Here is a 25,671-nt window from a genome sequence, read left to right as displayed (position 1 = left end):
AACCCAGGATTATTTCTAATTTGCTGGAATTGGGATGTGACCTGGTTCTCTGTAAGCGAGTGTGCCTCACTAAGCCAGCTTTTGCAGCTGCAGGCTATCTCTTCTGTAGACCATCTCTAAGTCCTCCATGGGGAGTTATTTCCAGCTTCAAGGCTGGCTCTGCAGACCCTTCTCAACATTAGGACCATGAAAAAGTCAGTGCCTGTGGTTTGCAGGGGTTCGCGGGCTCTCCACTACGGTTGTAAGACGTGCAACGTGCCTTCAGTCTTGCTATGAGAGTAGGGCAAGCGATGTTTTTCCCGGGCAGCCTCATTTCTCCTCGTCCAGTGTCACGATGGTGAGCCTTGCGCGGCTCAGGTGGAAGGAAAGCGGGCTTTTCAGACGCCTTCAGAAAGCCCTAAATGTCTTCCTCTGACTCTTGCTCAGGCCCTGACTCTGGATTCAAAGACCCAAGCTGGTGAGCTCCTGCTTGGCAGTGCCCGCCGACCCAGGAGGGCACGCGTGGGGTAGGGACCTGGAGGGCCCGGGGCGCTTCTCGTCGTGCTCTTGCAGCCCCTGTGCACCAGCGATGCTGCTGCAGATGGGTCACAGGACAGAAACGGGCTGCTGTGCTGCGGCACGGAGCCAGCGCTGCGCCGCTCCGGCTGCGGCCCCAGGTGCGAGCGGTGTTCCCCGGCAGTGGGGAGACCGGGCGAGTGCCTGCGGAGGGGGGGGTCTCGCTCGTGTGTTTCATTCCCGACTGCTCCAGCTGATTGCTGCCTGTGAAGCCAAGCAAGCCTTTGATATCCTCTCTGCTTCTGGAGAGCAAAGATAAGTGCAGCCTACCCACGGGTGCGAAGCCGGGGGAGAACCTCAGACCAGCAAGGCGCGTGTTCAGATCCAGTTTGTGGGCGATCAGTTTGGGGGGCTTTTAGCATTTAGTGTTTATTTCTCAGTGTACATTTTACTCCAGTGCCTTTTGGGAGGGGCTAAGGAAGCAAGGGGAGCGTGATGGCAGGGAGCAGAGCTACGGACGGCATCTGAAAAATAGAATAAGCCACTGATAAACACAGACAGACACCCCGGTAAACAGACAGACAGAGCAGAAGGCTCCCACTCCTGACAGTCTCCCCGGCATATAGCAGTTTCCTTGTAAGAGCGCTGACACTCACTGCAGGGCACATGTGAAGCGAGCTGGAAGAAAGCGGAGGCTGGAGCAGGGAGCGGGGAGGGAGCGTTGCTCAGGCACCAATGGCATTGCAACCCAATTATGTTCTGGCTGGGCAGAGAGCTGGGATGGGACCTCCTTTCAGAAAAAATCAAAATCAGCTCGGAAAAAATCAAGTGCACCTTTTCCTTTATCTTCAGAAGCTTTTTATCTTGGGATTTCAAATCCTAAAAAGTGTTCTAGGTCCCATAATGGGAAAGACTCTTGATGGAGTCAGGGAGTTATGTTTTTAAGGTGAGAGGGCTAGGAGGGCAAAGGGGGAGCTCATTAAACAACAGCCCCCCTCTGAAACCACAAGGGATTCGTTGTAGAGGTCTGCATGAGGTTTTAGCCTTCAGATCAGTTGTGTCATGTTACTAAATGCCTGAGGATGTATTTACTGATGCTGGGGTAAAGGGTGCTGCACCTGCCACCAAGCTGGGTGGAAGACTAGGGCTGGGAGAATGGTTATTTTTTTGTTATCAATCAGGTTTATGGTTCTAACCAGATGGAGAGAAGTGTGTGAGACCAGCCTGCAAACCCAATATTCAGTGAGAGTTTGATAAAGTATACGCCAAAGTGCATCAGAAGTGCGGCTGGGCTTTGTCAGGACAGGTCAAGTCAAACAGTTATTCAGTGGTGCTATCAGAACTTGGAAGGGAGAAGACAGAGCATCGTTTATTAAGGTCTGAGGTGTTGAGGGAGTTGTAATAGGAGGGCTTAGACAGCAAGAAGGGGAACAAGAGTGGAGGAGCATGTTGGGATGAGGGTAGGGCAAGCTTTTAGGATGGGTGAAGGGCCTTGACGCTAACTCTTGCCACAAGGTAGAGAGAGCAGGAGGAGACTCCTGTCTATCAGCCAGGGACCCCAGGAGGAGTTCAAGCTGTCTCTGACGTGGATCGGTCAGAAGGTTTTGCCAAAAGCGCTTCCCACAAAGCAGGACCCACATGTGAAGGCTGAGATGGGGCTAAGTGTTAGGGTGGAAATTATAGCAGTGAGATGATAGAAGACTATGTTGGTTAAAGGAGACCCACTTGGGCGGGTGAGGGCTGTGCAGGCTGTGGTGTGTTTGATCTGTTTGATGGGGTCAGGCCAACACGCAGCACTTGTTCCCGTCTCGGGCTGAGCCGAGCTGTTCTGCGAGGGGACCAGCTGTGGCCAGGCAGGGGGGTGTCCAGCAGCCCAGCTCTTTGGGAGTTGAAGCTGGGTCGTTGACAGAATTAAGCGAAGCTTGAAGGTTGCCCTGCTCCTAGATTTAACCCTTCTGAAACACTCTTGGCTGCAAAGATGGCCAATGACCTGATTTTTGTTCAGTTTATGAATAAGGAGGTGGCTTTTTTATGGTCCAAAGCTCTGGATTCTGGAAGTGCAAGCCCAGCAGGGCTGGCCTCCTCCCAGGAACCTGCACCTCTTCCTGAGGCATTAGCTCCTGGAAGCTAATGAATGGTCCTGTTTGGTTTTCCTAGTGTGTCTTTACTTGCTAAGAAATAGAATTAGAACAGCCCCAAAAAGTGAAATGAAATGGTTTATCTGAGTATCCTCTACCCTATTTTCAGTGCTTGCAGAAGAGAAGAAAAGAGCGAGCCTGGTCAAATGCACAGGGCCTTGGATAAGGATGCAGTATCTTGGCTCTGTGTAAATGGTTGGATATGCAACTTTGATGTCGCTGTGGCAATTCGGCGTGCTGTCCCTTATCTTGGTCTCAAGAAGCCTGTGACCAGAGCCAAAGCACCCCGGCTCCAGCTCCTTTTGTTCATATGTAATAATTGTATCTGCAGCGTGCAGAGCAGGCTCGTTTCAGGCTGGCAGCTGCACAGCGTTGTTTGCAGCTCATTAATTTCCTACAGATTGCTGCCTTGCTGCTCTGTTGAATGTACCGCAACTCCAATGGCTGGGCTGAACCCCCCCCTGCTGAGCTGAACCCACCGTCTGCGTGGGTATGTGGGAAGAGCGGGGCAAGGGAGGGGAAAGAGGGACTCATGAGGCTGATGTCCCGAGAGGTTTGCGATGGGAAAGTTTGCTTCAGTCCCCACCGGTTTTGATGTCCTTTGAGCACTGAAACCTGGGGATGCTGTCATGTGCAGGAGCCAGGAAGGAGGTCTAGGCAGGCGTGGGGGGTTGAGATATGGCCGTTAGCGCACTGGGAATTGGGGCGACTATTCTGACCTTTCTTGGAAGGCCAGATTTCATTGCCAGTGCACTAAGTGTAGGACACTGAGTCTTGGGAACTGCCACGTAAAGAGGAGCCCTTGGTCTCCACCTACGTTGCCTGTGCTGGAAAGAGCAGTGTTGTGGGCAGCAGCTGCAAATCTCTGCTTGCAGCTGCACATCTGGGCTGTGCCTGTGGCTGATGCCAGCCCGGGGGATGTGGAGGTGGCATGGGGGAGATCAAGGACCTGTAATCCCTGCCTGTAATCCACCTTCACTCCCACCACAGCCTGGCTCCTGTGGCAGTAGGACCGGCAAGCTGAGGTCTCCGTGGCCATCAGCCTCCCCTTCTGTGCCGGGTGGCTCGTCCCCAGTGTGCCAGCGTGCCCCTGCCCACACTGCTGGGAAGCATTGGGCAGCTCTGTCCCCATCTGTGGCTCCCTATCTGCCTCTACTGTCAGCGGCAGAGACGATGCCACCTCAGCTATGCCAGGAGCCGGCCGAGTACGGAGTCAATATGAGCTTGTGAAGCAGCATGGCAGCAGCAGGACTCGAGCGGAGCTCCCAGAGGGCTGCTTTTGGCACCCAGGCAGCAGCAGCTAGTGTGTCTCTGCTGGGATGCCATGCAAAACTGCAGGTTTGGTTTTGGGCATCCCATGTCATTGGTTGCTGGACCATGCCCAGAGAAGGGCAACAAAGCTGGTGAAGGGCCTGGAGCACAAGTCTTATGAAGAGCGGCTGAGGGAACTGGGGTCGTTTAGCCTGGAGAAAAGGAGGCTCAGAGAGCGATAAGGTCTCCCCGACAGCTACCTGAAAGGAGGTTGTAGTGAGGTGCGGGTCAGTCTCTTCTTCCAAATAACAAGTGATAGGATGAGAGGAAATGGCCTCAAGTTGTACCAGGGAGGCTTAGATTGGATATTAGAAAAAATTTATTTACTGAAAGGGTTGTCAGGCATTGGAAGAGGCTGCCCAGGGACCATCCCTGGAAGTATTCAAAAACCGCGTAGACGTGGCACTTCAGGACATTGTTTAGTGGGCATGGTGATGTTGGGTTGATGGTTGGACTTGATGATCTTAGAGGTCTTTTCCAAACTTAGTTATTCTATTCTATTCTAAACGTCAGAAGGTTTTTGCAAATTCATTGGGAGTTCAGAGAACTGAATTTTGAAGAGAGATCAAAGCAGCTGCGTAGAGCTCAGCTGAGCTACAGCCAGCAGTGGGTGGCATGCAGGCCTCCAGAGCTGTGCCCAGAGAGGAGGACATGGGTGGTTGTCCTCTGGATGTCCAGGGGTGGATGACCTCAGGGTGCAGGTGGTTATCAGCACTCACAGGAGTGATGAGCCGAGGCAGGGATCGGTGCTCAGCGCATGCCCCGGGGCAGCAAGCTCAGGTGGATGAGGGCACGTTCTCCCAAAGGAGCAGTGCCCGAAGGCCAGCTGCTTGGGTCTCTTCAAACCTGCCGTGACAAAGCACCGAGTGATGCGTGGCAGGGCCACGCCATCGGGCAGTGCCGGGGGCTCGTTTCGGCTAACAAGCTTCAGCAGTTTTTGCCCTAGGAGGAATGTAAAGTCTTCCCGGGCTTGTGAGGGTTGTTTTGAATCTGGCACTTCTCATTCCTCAACTTCCTCTCCCCCTCCGTCCCCACCTTCTCGTCCTCGCCAGCATCTCCATGGCAACCCTGTTGCTGAAGAACAGAGAAGACATCTAAATATAGCTTCCAAATCTCCATGCCTTCAGCAAAAAGTCTAAAACCAGGGGCGACAGCTTGAAGCACTGGGCTGCTAATACCAGCCAGTAACGAGTGTCTTGCAGGTGGGATTTGGGAGCGCTGTGGTGGGATGGGGGTCACTTCCAGCTGAATGCCAGTTTCATGTTTGCTCAGGACATCTCAAGGGACTTTGAGGTAGTCCAGCCTACCCTCTCCTGTCCAGGGCACTCCCACTCCTGCACCCTGCAATGGTTTTGGAGCCATTCTCTAGAGCAAACAAAAGCGTCTCCAGTACTTCGTTGGGCCATCAACATCCATGATGTGTTTTGACATCATAAGCTTTTGTTGCAGTGCGTTAGACTAAGCTGGAAGCAGAAAAATTCAAAGACCTTCAGCAAGGAATAAATTCTTTTCCTTCCTTCTTTCTCCACCCTCTACTTTTTCTTAAGTTTTGTATTGTGTGACCACAGTGGGGTTGTAGCTGAGGTTTTGCTCTTTTTAAAATTCCTTTCTGAGAGAAAAAGGGCACAGCATCTCCTCAGTGAAGCCGTTCCTCTGGGAACCTGCCCAAGGTAGGGAGGAGAGAAATGTCCACGCCCAGGGCCTTGGCACTGCTTTGTACCTACACTAGGCTGATACCCACCAGAACTGTCTGGTTTCATGGGCTGCCAAGTTGAATTATGACTTGTACAAGACAAGTGCTTATTGTACAGACCTCGACAAATAGCTCCACAGGCTGTCGAGACTTTGTCTGCTCTCCCCTGGCCCAGAAGCATCAAGTCGCATAGGGTCAGCAAGAAAAAGCTGACCTGCAGCAGGCCAGGCAAGGGCCCGCTTGTGTCTGTACACACAGCTTTGGTATTTGGAGCCAACAGTCTGGAAGATGATGCATAGATCAGCCTAGATTTCTTTTTTTTTAAGATGAACTTAAAGATTATAGTTGAACCTGCAAATGTTCAATAGGGAAAAAAATAGCTTTATTAAACTGAATAAAGAAAAAAAAACCTGTGAGGCTGGACTATTATCCTTGTACAACCTGACTTAAACATCTCAACTCAGTTGATCAGCATCATGGACTCAGCTGAGGGAAAGAGGGTTTAACAAACTGGTTTTCCCCTCTTTGCAGAAATTCTTAAAACCAAATTGTGGCATCTTTCCTTGAAGAACCCTGCATATTAGAGCATTTTGTCGTGTTTGAACAAAGTGAAATATAGAGTGCTTTGGAAATCTGCTTGTCTGGCAGGGCTGACTGTATTAAGGAAGCTCCCGGAGCATTTTTTTGGTGCTTCCCTACCATGCTTTTTCCAACTCTTCAGGGCTTCCAAGTCGAGTGCGAGACATTTGCCGTTTACTAGCTCTGGTGCTGATTCCGGTGGCTGACACATGTGGATGTACTGCATCTCTTGAGTTGCCCTGAATAACATACCAGGTACTTAAGGATTTTTTTGCAAGGCATGAGAGTGCTTAATGGGCTCACCTGCCTGCAACTTAGCACCTCTGATTTCTTATTGCTCGTATAGTTATTTCAATTGGTACACAGTAGGTGTGAAACACTGTCCTGTGAAGCTGGTAGCGTTTCATGTCTCTTTGCAGGGTCCTGTGGCAGTGGGAAGTGAGGGCTGGGCTGCTGTGTAGGAAACAAGCACAAATTGAAGAGTGAAGATGACCACAAACAGAAACTGACCCCTTTAGTTTTTGCCATCCAGGATGGAGGAAGGATAACAGTTAGGCAAATTTTTTTAGTTTTTCTTTTTTTAATTTGGGCTTATTTTTTTACCAGCTATCACTATAAATCTTCTTCTGGTAACACTTTAAAGTTTTCTAATACAAGACTTCAAAAAATATGGCTTTAGTCTTGGCTATGTCCCTTTAATTATGATGTGTCAGCTACTAAATAATTTTCAATAGTTCTCATTGAAACATGAGCCAATTTACTAATTAGCCAAGATTACATGGGGAATACACAAAGGGAAAGCGCCTTTCTGTGTCAATATTTCCTCCTTTATCCCTTACAAAGACCTGGTGTGACGTGAACAAACTGCACCGCCAATGACCAGCTGGGCAGAGCCCCTGAGCTCCCGGCGCTCCTGAGCAGAGTCCCATGCAGTCCTGGGGAGAGGCGTGGAGGGGCACACAGGGTTTCAGACTGGGGTCCTCATCTCCGCCTTGGGGTACAGCCACTTCTTGCATGGTGTCTTCCTCGGCAGACCTTTTCCCCCTTCCTGTGACCTGCTGTAGCAGAGATGGAGGTTTCTGGCCCTGGCAGGAATGGAGCAGCGGTCCCCCGTGTGCCGTATGCGTGGCAGGGCTAGGGGCTTGCAGAAGGACTCGGGGTCACCCGGGCAGGTCCCAGCCCCTGCCTGCGTGGGGAGGGAGAGCAGGGGCACAGGGAGCCCTCCTTGCTACGTGAGCCAGGAGGCAGTGCTAAAGGCTTCTTCCTCCTCCCCTCCCAAACGAGTTATACCTTGTCAATCTGGGTGGACATTACGAAGGACTTTCTAGGGGTAAAGAGTTGAAATATGGGGAAAGATTGTCCAGAAAACCACGTCTACCGTGAAGCTTTCAAAAACCAGTTGGGCAAACACATACCTGTAAGGAACAGCTTGGTGGGACTGGTTCTGCCCAGGGTGATAGCTGAGTGGTGACAGTCGCTTCCAGCCCTATTTTCTGAGGTCTTTTGGTTCCCTAATGGCGTAAAGGAACTTTAGCAAGGAAGAGGAGGTGCCTTAGAGAAATGCACAGCTTCCTTCAAATGGGAACCAAATCAGATGAAGCAGTATAAGTTGATACTCACACAAATAAGTGATGTTTCCACCACCACTTCAAGCTCTCTCTGCTCTCTTCCCTCACCCTCCTTATGGCTGCGTCACTGTAACATCTTCCACGTTAGGAGTTCAAAGTAAGTAGGGACTGTCCCCGATCAAATCCCCGTGAGAAATAAGTATCACAGCCACTGCATGGATACAGAAGCTGAAGCACAGAAGTATCAAGTGACTTGCTTGGATGGCTTCGGGCCTGCCTGGAGAAATACATAGGTTCTATAGTGATTAGCACTGCGGAGAACCCTGTTTTAATCATGGTAACTAGTTATCATCTGGTTATCCCATAGGCCAACTTGAAGACAAAAGAGAAAAAATCCGATTTCTCAGGAGGGGATTCTGTCTGTGATACTTTACAGCCAGCTGGTCTGGTAGTGAAGCTGTTCAGGCTGTTCCCCATGTGCTTGCTACACAAAGTGGGATGGCTCTTGCACAGCTGCTTTTCCAAGGTCTTCATGAATGACACAGCCAGTTCCTGGAAACTGGCCCGCAATGGCTTGTCTCCAGCTTCTGTACTAGCACCAGTTCTTCTGTAACTCATACATCAGCAACTTGCACATCAATGATCTGCTTGAAACTCTATCCTGACAGTTTGCCTATCCCGTTGACATCTGTTTAGGTAATTGGTACCAACGTCTGCTCTGACCTTAGAGGCACCTTCAATTCTGACCTGGCTGCTAGAGCAAATTGTGACCATCACCAGCGGCTGCAGCTGGATGCTTCAAAACCTGTTCCCCGCCAAGGGAGCCAAAAAATCTTCTTTCATGGGCATGAGCTTAAGCCCAGTGTGCAACCTGTCTGTCTTGGTCATACTCTGTATAGGTTCCTAAATTACCAGGACTTCTTGTTGAAATTAAGATCACTCAGCATCTCCTTTGTGAGTTTAGTGAACCTGCTTTGGGATCTAATGATTCTCCCCCTCAAACACCTCCTCTCTTTTTCTGTGCTATGTGACAGCATAATCCTTTGCTTCAAAATGGGTCATGTTGTCCTACTCTGGGTTACTTGATGCACAACTCCATGTGACCGTGTGCATCATATCAGGGCATCTCTTGCTGGCTTCTTCACCTTGCCTGCCAGCGCTGTCATGTTGCTCTGTTAAATATCTGCCTCCCAGTAAGTCAGGCAAAGACAGCTCCCCACTATGCTTAGTCTTATTTAATCCCCTCTGGTTTGCCTCAAATGTTGACATCTTACCTACTCAGCATTTCTGCAGTAGGACTTCTCAACGAGATCTTCCGGCAGAGCGAATAGGTCCTATCTGTAGTTTCATGTTGAAACCCAGCCCGGTGCAGAGCTCTGGGGAAGAGTCAGACTGGCACCACGTGCTTTGAACTTCATGCTGCAGGGACCTGCACCCACAGCAAATCAGATGAGGATGTGGGTATATCAAGATGTGTCAAGCACACTGTGGCTTGACCCAAGGTGTGTGCACTAATGATTCACATTAATGAGTTACTAAAGATCTCCTGGTACTTCTCACTGTCCCAGGGATGTTTACCTTGCTGTCCTGGCTGCTTTCCATCCTGGCTAACAGCATCCCACCAGGGACTGTAAATCCTGCCCTTGCAACAGCCCTGCCTGTTTCAATGGTATACACTATGTGACATCTCCTGACTTACGCTGTTTTTAGAGCTGAGCCTTATTTCACATTCCAAAGTCACACAGACACATCCTCTTAACCTCCTCAGCAATAATTCCTGCAAATGAGAGTCTCCACACAGAGAGATACTCAATATTTTCTAGCACATTAATCAAATAACCATCCAGTTGTTGCCTTATGTGTTGCAAGTGGACATGTTGTCAAATAAAATGATTTTATAGATTATCCTCTGTACTTCCCAGATGGGGAATTTAGCAACATCATGTGCACAAAGTCCTTTAGGAGAAGATCGATGTCTATTCATTTCATCTTCTGTTGCTTACTCAGGGAAACCTCATACTTAATGTTGCTCCCCAGAGGAGCTTTCCCATCCCCAACTTTTAAAACCAGTGATTGTTTCTAACTGCATGTTGAAAGGAGAGCCCGGACTGCCACCATCTGAGGGCTGTTGGTGGCAGCTTGCAATGACCCCAGAGAAAAAGGAGCAAGCAAGCAGCTATCCTGACTTCTGTATGGCCAGGTGTTCCCCAGGAACGCTGGCTCTCGGCTTGCCCTGCTGTGTCACGGCCCAAACCGAAAGCATTGCTCAGTCTGCTGAAAACACCACCGAGGCCTGAATTAAAGAGCTCTTCCCACCAACGTACCCATGCGGGGATTGAGATTGGGCTATGCCGTGGCTTGGTGCCGGCAGTGGGGCTTTGTGGTTTGCAGAGTGGCTCCTTGCTGCCAGGAGAGGCTTTTGGATGGCCTCTGTTGTTCTCCGCTTTCGAGCCGTCTGAGGTATGTCTTGGCCACGGTCAAGCTGTCAGAGAGAAAGGGGAAGGCTGGAAAGCGTCCTCCTTTCCCCGTGCAGAGCAACCAGAGGCTGGGGAATGAAAGCTGCTCGGCTGAGCAAGGTGGTCTTCAGAGCCCTTGCTTCCCATCGTGTTCAGCGTGCCCGTCAGGGCTGCTGTGCTGACAGCCCCTCTCGTGCCTGCCGCTACCTCCGTTAATTTCGAGAAGCTGTCAGGATGTTCTTGCAGCAAAATGTTCCCAAGCCTCCTGCTCCCGCACGCTCTCAGCCTCTCGGTGTCCTCCTGTCACATCTCTCGCATTAACGCGACGCCTTCCCGGGGCGGTGTTACGCTCCAGCCCTTCTCCCCATCCATCCCCTCTGCTCTCCGTGCCTTCCGAGGAGGTAGCTCTCAGTGTGGCTGCAGGTGAGAGATGAGATTGCGTGGGAGCGATCCGCGTTTTGGCCTCCAGACTATTTGTGACAGCTCAGGACGCGGCTGTAGTTACGGTTGCTTTCGTAGCCCTGGAAGAGGAGCAAGACGCTCGCGGTGGCTAGGGAAGCTGCCGGGCAGCCCCCTCCCGCCGCGGCAGGCCGGGACGGGGTGGCCAGATGGGCAACCCCGCTCCGTCCGCACTGACCCTGCCGTCGCGGGAGTCACCGGGGCAGCCAGCCGGCAGAGAGACGGGCGCTTCCCCTCGAGGGAGCGAGCCCAGCCCCGCGCCCTCGGCCTTGCAGGCCGCAGAGCGACCCGGGAGCGGGGATATGCTGCTCTTCCCCCTGCCGCAAAACCCCAGCGAAAGGTTAACCGCTCCCCGCTACGCGGCACCGGGTCTGCGAGCCCTCGCTGCGCGGTGCCCGCAAACTTCTGCCGTGCTCCTTTTCTCCTCGCGCGGGGAGGTCTGGCGACGCGCCGGCTCTGGAGCAAGAGCGGGCAGCGGCTGCGGTTTGGCTGGGGCCCTCCACGCCGCGCCGCCCGGCCGCGGGTGCTGCCGGGGTCCCCCCGCCACCCAGCCCACGCCTCTGGGGTCCTGCGCGGGGTCCCCAAAGCCTTCACGGAGCGGCGGACCTGCGGAGCGCTCCCCGCCTCTCGGCAAAGCTGGGGAGGTCGGGCACCTCCTCCTCTTTTGGGATTCGGTCAGGTGGGGCGAGGGGTGCAAGGCCCTGCCGGCATCCCTGCAGGGCGCCCACGGCTTTGGTCTGTGGAAGTTCTGCCCCTCGCCTGTTGTTTCAGGGCTGGGTAAAAGGTCCTTTTCTCCCTATGGCTCGTAGTGAAGGAGGAAACCAGGAATTTACTAGATTGGTCACCAAGTTCAGACACCCTTTTTTGAAAAGCCACCTGAGGTTTGTGTGTGTGGTAGTGGTCCAGCTTGCAGCAGAGCTGAGCTGGTCCAGCAGTCCAGAGGGTTTGCTCTCTCGGTTTCCTGAACCAAGGGGACTTGCTTTTGCAAAGCCAGCACTTTACCGTGCAGCCCTCTATGGATCACCACCACGATTTCTTTCTCTTTCTTGACTTTTTTTTTTTTTTTTAAAACATTAAAAAAAGACAACTCTAAGGAAATCTCACCGCTGTGGGACTACTTAGCAGGCTGTATAGAGTTCTCTGCACTTAACAAAACGTGCACGCAGTGAGCCATTATTCCTTCAGTCCACAGCTTTGAGTATTCATCGTGCAGATGAGGGGCTTGCCTGAAATGAGGCTTTCCATACACACAGCACACGCTCAGGGAGATCATCTGCCGGGCAGGCATCCTCATTAAATGAGCATTTCTCTTCTGCTCTGCTACGCCCATACACCACTCATGGAGACGGGAAAGCCACAAGAAAGGAAGAAAGAGAAAGGGAGGGAGGGAAAGAAAGAAAGAAAAAAGAAAAAAGAGAGAAAGAAGGAAAAGGGAAGGAAAGGGAAAGGGAAGGAAGTTGCTGTACGAAAGCAAAATGAAATGGTGTGCATGCATAATATTAATTGTATAAAGCCTTAGAATAGCTTTGTTGTGATACCTAAGCTGGCCCCCGGGAAACAGGGTCTGTGGGGTTTTTTCCAAATTTTTGCAGACAAGCGATACTAAGTAATTTGGAGTTCCTAGAATGGAAAAAACATAAGCAATGGTAATATGAATAGGATTTTAGAAAGCAACCCACGTTCAGGAAGCACTGGCTGCTTTTGAAAATCCCACCTTCTGTTTTGTAGTATATGAGCAAGGAAGAGATCAGCACTATGAACCAGCTGTAGCTTTAACTCAGCAAATTGAACAAGCTTTGGAAAGTATCAGGGGTCCAGACAACATCTAGTTCAAAAGCTGAGTTCAGTCAACCTCTCCAATGAAAATGCAGCAAAATCATCATGATGAAGTCTTAGCAGAGCACCAACATTTACACCAGAGACGTATCATTTAAAATCCTACATCCTTCAGGCTGGATTAGTGGAGATTGAAAGGGTCTAGAGAAGGGAAAGGAGGCTTGCCGGCATTAACGCAGGATACGGGCAGAGCAAGCACTGGCAAAAATAAAGCTGATTTAGCTTAGAGAGAAGAATTAGAGGTGATTCTTCTTGCATATTCCTGCACTGATGGATATAGCAGAGGTTGTCCAAACTCTTCCTCCTATCCCATATGCCATCATTTGAAAGACAGGATTTGGGACCAAGACCGAAACAAGAGCCAGCACAGGGAACAGGATTTCCGCAGTCGGAGTGCAGGAGCAGTTATGACTTGAGGGTCAAATTGTAGGATGACTGGATAATTTTGTGGTCATTAATGATATCAGTAAGAATGAAAGCTACAGCAATGACCATTAATCAACTCTCCTATTCTCTGTTGTGAAATGGTGATTTTCAGGGGGCTGCTGGCAGTGCCAGCATCCCCAGCACGGTGATCGCAGCATCCCCAGGGTGCACGGCTAGACTGCTCATTCTCTGAAGCACTGTGGGATCAAAGATACTGAGTATATTTAATGCCAAGGGCTACCGGCTGAGGCACATACGGATTTGAAGCTTGGGGCTATTTTTCCAGACTCTGTGATTGCCGGTCCTGCTTTTCTCCTCCTTTCCATCCCCAGCCAAGACTGGTTGTGGACAAAATGCACCAGGGGCTGATCTGGATGTTGAGGATGGGCACGGAGCAAGGGGAGGTTGTAGCAGCAGGGCGTCATTCACCGGCAGGAGGGGCAGCTGGCCTGGTGGCTCTCGGGGGCAGTTGTTTTGGGGTAAGGGAAATGCTTTTTATGTGGAACTGACTTTTCATTTAAAAAATGCAGTTCCAGCTTGGGGTTGGGGCCGACTGGAAGTCCGGGAGCCCCTAAGATGGCAAGCACATGCCCGTTTAGAGCGGTTGCGTTTATACGAGCATGTAATTATATGTGCTCATCAGCGCACATGCAGACGATGTTGCGTTTAAGAGGGTGTGAGATCAGCCTGGAATAAAAGCACCAATTCCTGAGGGATGAGACTGCCTGAAGCCTTGCAGCCACCGGGAAAGTGAGGGGAGCGCAGAGGTCATTTTCAGCCTGCAACAGTCAGCGCAGCCCTGGCTGGAAGGAGGCGGTGGGTTGGCAGAGCCTTCAACTCGTTTCCCATGTTCTGTTTGCATGCGAAAGCCGAGGGACGGTGACCTCTGCGTAAAGCATGTATTTGTTGTGAAAGAAACCACGGCACAGTGAACCCTTCTCTTCTTTTCCTACAAAATGCTCCGAGAACTCGTAAGAAGTTTGCCTAAGGAGAGACGTAGGAGGTAGTGCCCGGCTGCTCCAGCAGCCTGCACCTCTCAGAGCAGGCTGATGAACCCACATCACCTAGGGTTGCCTTGGACGTGAATCCTATCAGAGCTGCAGGTTGCAGGGTTTCCCCAGGGCCCATGCAGGCAGCGGGTGTCCGCCTGGCCGGTGGGTATCGCCAGCAGCAAGGCAGCAGCACGGTGCCTGCGGCGTGTGTGGGGGGTGTGTGTGTGTGTGTGTGTGTATGTGCTTGTGCATCTGCTTTTGCACGTGTGTGTGTGTGGTGGGTAGCAGGGTGAGGGAAGCCTGCTTCTCTGCTGGCCATCAGACCTCATCGCCCGCACGCTGAGCCGTGAGCCGCTGTACTGGCGGCTCCTGAGCCCCTCACCGGTTCGCCGGGGGATCAGGGCTCTTTTTGTCTAACTTCGCTGTGCACAGCGTGGCCTGCCGTCACGCCTTTGGGTTAAACAGAAGATTGACCGGCGTCACTTGCAGGAGCGGGGCTTTGGCCTTTCTCAAGGGCCATGTTGAGCTTGTTCAGTGGGTGAGAAAACTTTGACTCTCTAATGTACCCATTCAACAACTTCCTTCCTCCACTTTTGCTTCTCTGTTCCTTTTTCCCCTTTATGACCCTTATTATTTTTCCATCTGCAGCAAAACAGTTCACATCAAGGTAATTGATGATGAGGAGTATGAAAAAAACAAGAATTTCTTCATTGAGCTGATGAGCCCCCGCATGGTGGATATGAGTTTACAGAAAGGTGTAGTACTGGCCCTGCAGACTAACGTTAACGTTCTTCTTTCCTCTTCTCTTCCATCTCCTTCCTCCTCTTCTCCTCCTCTTCCTCTGATGTCTCTCTGTCTCCAACCGCTCTGCCCTAAACACTGCTGTGCGCACACACCGTGTCACATGGTACCCATGGGGTGGCATGGGGAGCGATGCTGGGGCCGGGGAGAGGCAAAGCGGCGAGGGGGGCAGAGAGAGAAGGACGGAGAGCGGTCCCGCTCGTCCGTATTTCTGCAGCAGCTTGAGAGGGACATTCTGCCATCCGCACTGAGGGGTCCAAACAAATTTTGTAGCGTCAGCGGGAAGATGCTGGCTAGAAACGCATCCAGCATCTCAGGAGATCATCGCCCGGCCCTTGTCCCGTGGGGCGTCCCGATCAGACCTGCGTTAGAAAAAGACAGGAATCGAGGTCTGGCAGAGAAGCAGCTCCTAGAACTTACTCCCTGCTTCGGTTTGCCTGAGGGCTCACAGCAGCTGTGTGCATTGCAGGGATGCTGGAGGGAGCCAGGTGAGCTGGCAGCAGGGAGAAGGGGCCAGCCCTGCTCCAGCACCCGGGGTATTTCAATTTGAACCTCGGAGGCATTTTAGTCCCATTGTGTCCCCCACAAGGTCCCAGCAAAGCTGTCCGCTCCCGGGGAAAGCTGCATCCTCGCTTGGCGAACAGGCCACGGGGAACAGGCAGACGCTGTTGAGGAGAAAAAGCAGTAAGATGTGCCATTTTAAAAATGGAAATTAGAACTATCAGCCTCCTTTGCAGCTGACAGAGCTGTAGCCTGCTGGCAGAGACCCACCTCACCCCACTGGGGAACGTGTCTGTGAGTACACATCTCTCTTCTCCTCAGGCTCGCAGCCCAGAGTCCCTGCAGATTTATTATTGATTGTGAGGGTAGCAGAAGCAATTGTTCTTCTAGCTAAAACACAGCGGGTACTCCAGGGTGGTCCCTGGTGATTTCCAGGCAGCCGATACCCTTTCCGTTACCATGTGACACTGAAAAAAAATGTGCTGCAGAAGTCGCCTTCCACTAACCATCAGCAAGGTCCTCCTCCCCCTTTCCCTCCCTCCTCACCCCCTCGCCAGCCCCCTCTCCCCCTAACACCCTCCCGCTCCCCAAGGAGCTGCTGCGACGGATGCCCCGTGTCCGACAGGCAGGCCGACGCGCGCCGCCCCGGCGGGGAAGGGGCTGCGTGCCAGGAGCCCGCGCCGCTGCCGCCGCCGCCGCCTCGCCTCCGGCCAGCCGACCCACCGTACATGGTTGTCTCTCTTGTTGTCCCTACAGGAAGACCGTAAGGGTTAAGATAGTAGATGAGGAGGAATACGAAAGGCAGGAGAATTTCTTCATTGCCCTTGGTGAACCGAAATGGATGGAACGAGGAATATCAGGTGTGAGATCCTTTATGAAAAAAAATATGAAAAAAGAAAAAAATCAGAATCGAGTCTCCAAACCCCAAATCCAGAAAATATAACCCTCTTTCTCCTCCTTCCCCTCCCTCCTTTTCTCCTCCTCCTGTAGATGGATCGACTTTTACTCTCTGCCCTCCTGTATTTCTCGCTCTCACCCTGTTTTGGTGTCATCTCTGCCTTTTAGAGCCCAGCTTACTTCTGATCCTCCTTTTATGCAATGCTTGAGCCTCAGAGGCTGTGTTATTTTGAATGGGTTTCCTTGTCTTGATCTGTTTTTCGTTCTGAGCACACCTTTGCTGTTCTCCCCTCTCCTGCTCCTTTGCCAGGACCTTGGGGAATGTGAAAGGCAAGAGAAGGGCGTAATGCATGGCTGCCCCTTCGGCTCCTCCTGTATGCCCCCCCCCGTCCTTCCCTCTGTTGTTGCCTGCCAGTGGCATTGCCTTGGTGCTCTTGGATCCCTATGAGGTGTGGTGAAAAGCCCCTGGGAGAAGAGGGAAGGTGTGAGGTATCTCGTTTTGCTTTTTTTAAAAAAATGGTTCTCCACGTCTTTCATCTGAAAACCCCCTTAATGTGTCATAAGCAATCACAGCCTGTCGTGCAGAGAGTGTGGAGCTCTGCTGAGGTCCTACTTCATCAGCAATGAGACCCAGGATCTCCCAGGAGAGCAGGAGTATAGTGGGAATAAGCCCTGACTTATTGTGCCTTGCCTACCTATATCTTTGTCGATGTTCTAGATGCATTTGACCTCTTTCTCACTGAGCGAGTCTTGCCATTGGCTTCAGCAGCTTTGGGACGGCCCGGGAGGGCCAAGATTTAAACAGAAGCGCTTTACAAAAAGGAATTCAAATCCACCTCCTACGTGTCTGATACGGAGTGGAGACAGACGTGTGTGCCCATGGGCTTGTTTCTGCTCCCGTGTGCTGCTGCAGGTGATGGGAACACCTGGCAGTTGCCTGTGCATCGCACAGCTTTCCCTTGCTGAAACTTCTCCCGTCTCTTATCTCGCCAGCCCAGCGGCTGCCCTCTGCCCAGTCCAAGCCCCCATGCACGGCTCTGCAGGCCGTTTGTGATAGACACAGCTTGCATTAGCATGACAATGTCATATAGCATCCGTGGATTTGTAAAATGTAAACCCAAAGAGGATTCATAGTTTAATGCCGTTAGACCACCTCCTGCAGCCTGTAGGCAATGAGGGGCATTAGGTTTCACTGTGTGTCGAGCACAGGCCCTCGGGTTTCACCAAAGTCCAACTGCCCCTGAATGGAAGCAGTGGCCAACCTGCCATATCCTATGGGGTACGTCCCAGCAGTTAATTGCTCTCCAGGGTAAAGATGTGAGCACAGCTTCTAGGCAGAAGTTGTCTGGCCTCAGCTTGTAGACACTAGTTATTTTCCTACTTTTCTCCATCAGATGAAAGAACTGTATAGCATACCACAGCTTCTGTGTAGGTGCCTGCTCACTATACCCCTATTACACTCAGATTTCTTCTTGGGAGTTTAAGGAGATTAAGCCCTTTGAATCTGTATCAGCAAAGTGTTCAGCCCTAGATCAAAGTCTTCAGCCCTAGAATCACCCCAGGGTCCCCTCTCCGCATGTGCCCCTTCCCGTCCATGGGGCTCCCACCTCCATCTCAGCAGGTACGGGAGGAAAATCACCTGCCCCTGGCTCTCTCCTGCTTATGCACTTGGCAGCTTGGAGCATCACACTGAAGTTTCTGCTCAGTTGTCTGCTCTCTGTGAGCCCCGCATCCTTTTCTAAACCAGTGAGCTTCAGGATACAGTCAGGATTGGGCTGGTTTTTGTGAAGTCCTGCATTTCTTTTTCCTGTATAGGCTATGTTGCATCTGGCTGAATAAAAACACATATTTGAAAAAAATCCAAATAGCCCCTAAGGTGGTTCAGTTGTAAAACATCCTCGTTATTATTCGGACTACGATGCCAGTTTGCTGTATTGCGTGTGTCTCATTTACACCAGCATCAGTTGGAGTCAGTGGGACTGTCTGATTTGCAACAGTCGGAGAGGAGATGGGAGCTGGACTAAAGGATCTGCAGCACAGAGCCTGCAGGGCAGCCGCTTTCCTCGCCGGAGGTGAGGGCGCACCCTCAGACGGACCCAGAGATCCCCAGAGGAAGGAAAGGACCACGCCAAGGAGGAACTGGTTGGCCTCATTAGAGAAAAGTCAGAGCACCCTGGTTTTAAAATCTAAGAGGCAGGAGATTAAAATGCATTTGTAAATGTTGCTGGCACAAGGTGGCACAGTCGCTACACTAATTCCAGGGCATCTGGAAAGATCCCCAGCTCCGTAGCGCTGCACGCCATGGCATCGCCGACGAGCATACCTTGTGCCTGGGATGAAGAATGAGGAGCTCCGCGAGGCTTTCCCGTGCAGAGCATCAGGAGTGATCAACAACAGATGCTGTCGCCAGCAGCTTCGTGGGGCGCACGCGTGAGCCACCGGCTCCTGCCGGAGAGGAGGCAGCCCGGGAACGCACAGCGGCTCGCTCCGCTTGGGAAGCGTGCGGCCTGCCGTACAGCATCGGGGAGGGACGCTCACGCCGACTCTCCGGCACACGTGTTCCTGCCACCATCGCGCCGCTGCAGGGGCAAAGTTCGGGTGGTTTATTTGTTGCAAAGCGCACGCACGACCAATACAGCCCCGCGGGCTGCGAGGTCAGCGCAGCCACCTCGGTGCAAACGGGCCCCCGCAGCGCTGCGCAGGCGCTGCCATTGCCCCGCACCTGCGGATGGGGGGGAAATCCCAAACCACAGCCGCCTAGCTGGGACTTCACTTGGTTTTGTTGCGGTGATGAATGGGCCCCCACGCGACTCACACGGCGAGGGCAAAGCACAGCTCCTGCCTCTCCTGGGAGGTTCAGGCCGGGTTGCTTTTGATGAAGAGTCTCTCTGGGTTTCGGCTACCCACGCGTTTGTTTCCAGCACCGCAAAAGATGTGGTTTTCTTGATGGCGTATCCTCGTTTTGTTGTTACTCCCCACTTAGCTGTGTCACACTGAGTCTGTGCCTAGGGAGCTGTAGGAGTATCGGGTGTTCTCAGACAGCTCTTTGTAGTGTCTTCAAAACATCTCTGCTGGCCCCCTTGGGAGCAGGGCAGCGTTGGGCGCCTCAGCTGACTGGCAGTTGTGTTTGGAAGTAATCTGCGATCCGGTTTGCGCAGAGACAGCCAGTCCGTCGCAGTCGTGCCTGCACTACCGTAGCTTCGTGCCTTCGAATGAGGCAGTCGCCCCAGGACCTCTCCATGCAGAGGGTAGCTGCTAGCTTACCTTAAGGATACAAGCTAGGTAGCAGTGATGAAATCCGTGATGAAACGTGGTGCCCTGAAGGGAAAGCGGAGCTGATGGCAGGGACGAGTAGATGTGTGCTTCTCAAACCAGCCTGGGGCAGAGTTTGGGCGGTTTATTTTGGGATGCAGAGCTTGGTCCGGAGCCCCGTGCTATTCAGATCCAGCGTGCTGCCCCTGAGAGTAGCCGCACTGCTGCTGGCTGCGGTGGCAGTGGTTTCTGATAGACACGCAGTGGAGGAGGATAGCAGGCAGGAGCAGGGTTTGCTACCCTACAGCTGATTTGCATTACTAGCTGTGCTGTCCCTTACTCGTGCTGATACAAAGCAGTCACCTCCAGTCAAGGGGACGTCTCCTTGGCCCTGATCAGAGCTGTGGGGCAGAGAGGTGTATCTCCAGGAGGGTCTCTGCGAGGGCCAGAGCTCAGCAGGAAAGTCATCCTATTGCTCTTGCTGTTTGCACCTGCTAGCACCTTACCGGAGGAGAAAACATCTCTACTCAGAGAGGTACCTGTGGTGGTCCGAACACGAATTCCTGTCTTCAGGTTGCTCAGGGCTTGCACAATGCATAACAGCCACTGATACAGCCTTTTGACTGAAACATTTTGCATTATCTGCGGATGCTGCTCCTCACTGTTCACCCCCAATTATATCAGTGCCATGCTGCTTTGAGCCTTGGGGCACTCGGTTGTTAACCCTTGCCATAAGGAGAGCTGGCCACTTACTCCTGTTATATAAATGCTACATCTACAATACCAAACTTTGTCTTGCAGCTCATTTATTCTTTTTCACCAATTACTTTCTGCAGCTGGAGTTTTTCAAAGCCTTTCGGATCATCCAAACAAATCACATCAAGTAGTTTTACTTTAGCAGCTCTTTTTGTTGATGTGCTCCAATAATTCAAAGAGATGAGAATAGATCTGAGATGGGTGTCTTGCCAGCCTGGTCTGTGATGAAGACTGATACTGACTCAGTAGTGGCATATCAGATGCAAAGAGCACTGGCAAAGATGGCGCTTGCCGCAAGCTTGTTATATCGAAGTGAATGAGTAAAAAGGAATCAAAGAGAGACTCCCATTCTTTGCCTGGCAAAGGTGGTAAATGTTGCTTTTCTCTATCCTCCTGGCCATTTCCCAGGTTTCCTGATTTTTTTGTCGTCTTCATTTCTAAGAAATTAATCTGAATCCTTCTTGTCTCGCCTTTCCTCCGTATGTGTGGTCACGTAAACTGAATCCCTGTCTACTGAGCGCTGTAGGGCTTTGAAACCTCCCAGCACCCTGAGCCATCCTTCTGGCCATCCTTTTTTCAGCACCTTTTTAAAGTGTTCCTACAGTGAAACGAGTCTTTTCCTTTATGACAAGATGCTGTCTGTTGGTTTGACTCTTGCTCTCATGGCAGCTCTGGTATCATGTCAGCTCAAAACTCAAATGAGGATTTTGCTGCTGTCAGCCCAGCAGGATTTTGGAGGAATGTTTTCTTCACACATCAGCTTTCACACTTTCCACAGTCCTGGATTACAGGAGAAAAACTTGCTTTGCTTTCCCTGGATAAAGTCAGTCTTCTGCTTAAATTGTAGTTAACCTTAGTGTTGATGGAGCCCGAATGGCAAGTGAGGCTACTTCGGAAGATTTCACTTGATTGCAGATAATGGTGAAAATAGCATTTGGAAAATTGCGTTTCATGAGGGTAATTGGGAGTCTGCTCATGAAAATTCAGCTCATGGCACAACAGTGGAAGATTCAACCTCAGGGCTGGTGTGTGAAGGCTGAGTCTTGAGGGTTATGCTTTGTAAAAGGGTCCGACATCCCTCATGCAAAATTTTGCTTCAGAAGGCATGTCTCCCACGAGATACGACTTCACTGGAAACGGGAGCACAGATGGCTGGCGAGCACTATTAAACAGCTTGCTGACATGACCTGGCTTGGGAAGATTTCGTCTGAAGTCCTCTCAGCCCTCCCAGCACAGAGTCAACTGGTGTGGACAAATCTCGTAACACATCTCCTTTTAATCAAGTGTCAGCACCCCTGACGGGAAAGCTTCATGCCCCAGAGGGAGGATGTGGCTGGGAGACGCAGAGTAAGGATTAAACTGCAAAGGAAGCATTTTGCATTGATCCAGCAAGTTATCTATATCAAAATATTGATGAAATTATGTGACTTGGTACAAAGGTCTGTGCCTGTATAAGATAAGCTGCATCAGTAACGTGAGCATGGGTGCTGCAGTTTTCTGAAGCGTGGGCAGATGCTAAGAAACTCCCTTCTTCCATCAGCTGCTGATGGGAATAGCAAAGAAATGTTAGATTGCTGTTACCTCCTTCCCTGAAGGTTTAATAATTTGCTTGCAGTTCTGTGATTAAGCTGAACGCTGCTGATTCTTCTGATGGAGAGGAGTCTCTTGGAGTCTGCAAGAGCTTTGCTACTGACTTCAATAATAACAGCATTCAGGTTAATGCTGCAAAATCTCTGCCTTGTTTAGCCTATAAAAAACCCATGTTTATAGCTCTTCACAGTCCATTAGGGCAACAGTTTGCTCACCTCAGTGAGCAAATCTGGAGGCAGAGCCTGTGGGCAGTTACATCTGGAAGATGGGGGATCCTTACCTCTTTGGGGAACTGATCCCACGGTTTGCTTGGTCACTGAGCTCCTTTGGGTGCCCACGGGGCGCAGACAATGTGTTCTCCTTGCCTTTGGCTGCCTGTGACTGCCCTGCTGTGCGACTGAGGGTCTCCTCAAAATCCAGCCTTCTCTCCCTCATTTCAGCTCACTCTGTAAATCCCAGGCCTTTAACAAGGATCCTCTTATCTATGCAGTGGCTTGCTGGAGTCTTTAGGGATATTGATTAGAAAAGATTTATGTTAATGGAGAATGAGTCCAGAATAAAGCATGCAGCATGGTCAGATCTCTCTGTGAGGTAAACAGCAGGAAAAGGTATTTCACTGTTCAGAAAAAGGCTGGGGGACACACTTAGCACATCGGGTTGCTGTAAACTACAGGATTGTCCGATTGCCGGTCTGCTCCCATCCCAAGCCTGGTTCCTCTTGGTTTAACCTTCTTTGGCTTCAGCAGAGTTAAGGCAGGAGGGAATTCAATTCCTGAGCTGTAAACCACACCAACACGCATGTCACAGCAGGATTTGACCCCAAAGTACACTGAAAACATGCAGATGAAATAGTTTATTAGTAAAAAGCTTTTTTTTGGCAGCTAAATTCAGGTCTAAATTGTCCGGTTTCAGGGGTGGCAGGGGAAGCAGAGTTCACGCACGCAATTTTGACTTTGCCTAGTAAAATCCAGGCCTGCAGGGCAGAGAAATCCCAGTAAGGGAGGAACTGGGATCCAGAGCTGAAGGCTTTAGGTCTCCTGGGAGAGTCAGCGTCACCTACCTTGTCTGCGGGCACGCGTGCTTGTCTGCATTCACGCCATGCAAGGGTTAGGTAAGGGATACTTGGGACTGCTATTTTGGATTTGACTGCGGAGCTAATTTTAGCAGCTCCCTGTAAGAATGCACATGTCAAGCCTCTGAGACTACCTGAGATGCCAACAGCAATGAGGTGGCCTGGCTTGGCTCCACGAGGAGCGTGATGTGCAGAGCAGGAGTGCGGGAGGGGGTGAGGTGCCCTGGGGAGGGATGGAGGGATGCAGCCCAGGCTGGGTGCAGCGGAGGGAGGCTTGTGGATGGGAACAGCACGGGGGCCGTCAGCGGGGCTGGTACAGGTACAGCATCCCCAGATGGACTGTCAGGAAACATTACAGGTCAGGACTAAGGGCACATTAGCAGATGCGTGTGCAGGAAGGAAGCTTTAGTCCGTGAAATCATTTTCTTGCTTGCATGCACAGCATTCACTCAGAAATACAAAGATAAAATAATCCCTTGGCTTTCTGCATGCTGTATTCTTGATGTTTCATTCATAGCTTTATAGGCTTCTTCAAATATTCATGTATCATATCATAAGTGAAAGGGAGAAAAATAGTTCTTTTGCAGGCTCAAAAGCAAATGGGGAAAAAAATAAACTCAAATCCCAGAGCACTGGAATAACAGTTTTAAAAAACATGAGGAACCAATGACTTTTTTTAATAACCACAGTAGCTTAGGGGCCCAGTAATATTTCATTATATTAAATTTGAACACCGAATCGACCCATTGTGCTAATGCTTGTAATTGCAAAAGGCAAATTAAATTTCCCCACACTGTCTGGAGAACCAGAAGGCCGTGGAATAGTAAGGAGACCACAGGGTAGCGTGGAGCCGCACCAGGCCGGAGACTCGAGATTCATGCGACAAGGGGCAGTGACAAGCCTGTTGGAGACTTCCAGGCAGAGCTGCGTGGAGGACAGGAGGTGGTGCAGGCAGAGCAAACATCCCATTGCTTCTCATTGCTCTGTGGCGCTGTACGTGCTGCAGAACATACTCACAAATGGTTCCCCCAAAGGTTTTTGACTCTCAGAAGGAATTGACCCTGAAACACGAGGGACGCTCAGCAAGGAGCCTCTTCATTGCCCCTTCCCTTTTCACTGCACTTTACCTGCCCACACGGACGAGGGACGATCTCCCGGAGTGCCCGCGGTATTTCCAGCTGGGGAGATGGATAGGTGGGTGAAGATCTCGACTGGGCCGATGCCTCTCCGCAGGCTGTCGGGAAAGCTGTGCCCGTGGATGCTGCCCGATGAAGCAGGGAAGTGACTGGGAGCCGGGACTCAGGATTACTTTCCCCGGCTCTGCCACTGATGCACTGTACGACCTTTGACGAATCGCTTAGGAAATCACTTTCAAACAGCACAGATACAATTAGGTGCATCTGTATAGGAGTGCCTGCTTTTCAGAGGCCTGAACTGGCAAGTCCGGACAAATTAGCACTTTTGGACTCCAGCCCACTTCTGAGTTTGCAGAATGTTCCCTTTAGCCTCTCTTTGCTAGCTTCACCATCTGTCAAATGGGGCTGTTAATACAGATTCAGTCTTTGTACAGAGTTTTAAGCTTCTGAGACTAAAAGTGCATGATAATAAGTGTTAGTAATTACAATACTGTCATCACATGCAACCAAGTCTTTGGGAACTGGTTTGCTGTTTGAAGGACAGTTAGAAGTCAAAGCTAAGGCACAGAGCTGGTGCTTGGCCCCTCACGAAGACGGTTCGGTATTTTTTGCCATACGGACTCTCCTGTAGTTAGTTTGAAACTTGGATGCAGGCTGTGACTTTCTACAGGTAACACCTAAGAGGGATCCAGCCAGATGTTTCCTTGTGACAGCTCTGGGGAGTGGGGAGGTCAAGGCAGGGGAGGGCCAGGAGTCACTGCCTAAGGCAGCAAGAGGGCTGGGCTGTGCCTGTATGGAAAGTCAGGATAAGGTCGTCCCTTGCAAGGACCTTCACCACCTTCTCCTCCCTTCCTCCCACCTCTAATCTCGCAGGACCACGCAGTCCTATCTCCCGGGAGGCGATTGCATCCTGCTGCGATGACGCTGCACGGCACGTGCCTGTAGAGCACTGTTGGGCAGACCCACAGTTGGGAGCAAAGAGAGCCAGGAGGTCTCAAGGCGGTGGTGCTTTACGTCTGCCTGGGCTCCTCTTGGCACCCTGACCCCCTCTGAGTGGTACCTGTGGGGCACGGGACAGGCGCAGGCGAGCCAGGGTGTCCCCGGGGGATGACGCGTGGCCGCGTTACCACTGCCCTATTTCGCGCCGGAGGCCAGCACCCATTTTATCAACACCTCCCTCTAATGATGCTCTTCTCAGCGAGCAGCCCATCGCCCCTGGCCACGCTCTCTTCTCAGCCACCTATGGGTTTACCGGGGCTCCCCAGTTGTGCCAAGCCCCACCACAACCACACACTTCTGGCTGAAGCGGGGCCATCTCCCGTGCCTTCAGGTCAGTTGGGGTCGCGTCAAGCCCCAGTGGCAATCGTAACCCCCCCCACTTTTCCTTTCCCCTCCTCGCTACTCCTCACCTGCATCCCATCCCTCTGCCTTCGCTTGCCAGGGGGGTGACTCTGGGGAGCCAGCACCCCGGTGCTCGCCGGTGCTCGCCAGCCTCCTCTCCATCTTGCTGCTGCGGTGTCTGCTCCCCAGCCCGTGCCCGGCATGCGGCCCCAGTGAGTTCGCACGCCGCCTTGCACCATGTCCATTGTTCACTGACAGCCGTCATCTGCAAAACAGCTTTTCCCCGTGGATATTAACCGTTTCCCTCTTTTCTTCTCTCTCCCTGTCTTTCTCAAATTCTTCTCTCCCCACAGCCCTGCTGCTCACCCAAGG

At 51.5% G+C, this 25,671-nt stretch overlaps 1 protein-coding gene across 3 annotated transcripts in view; it reads left to right on the top strand.

Annotated features, from left to right (window-relative positions):
* Nucleotides 1-25,671, top strand: part of SLC8A3 (solute carrier family 8 member A3) — a 119,614-nt gene that overhangs the window by 80,719 nt on the left and 13,224 nt on the right. The window contains exons 3-4 of one of the 3 annotated variants that reach the window (XM_030000082.2): nt 14,602-14,708; nt 25,653-25,670. In XM_030000082.2, the coding sequence (XP_029855942.1) occupies nt 14,602-14,708; nt 25,653-25,670 (125 nt within the window). Of the gene's footprint in view, nt 1-14,601; nt 14,709-16,011; nt 16,116-25,652; nt 25,671 lie in introns of all 3 variants that reach the window. The other 2 variants (XM_030000093.2, XM_030000102.2) reach the window with 2 other exon arrangements.

Source organism: Aquila chrysaetos, chromosome 2, assembly GCF_900496995.4.
Source record: "Aquila chrysaetos chrysaetos chromosome 2, bAquChr1.4, whole genome shotgun sequence".
Taxonomy (NCBI): Eukaryota; Metazoa; Chordata; class Aves; order Accipitriformes; family Accipitridae; genus Aquila; species Aquila chrysaetos.
This window is presented reverse-complemented; position numbering and strand designations above follow the sequence as displayed.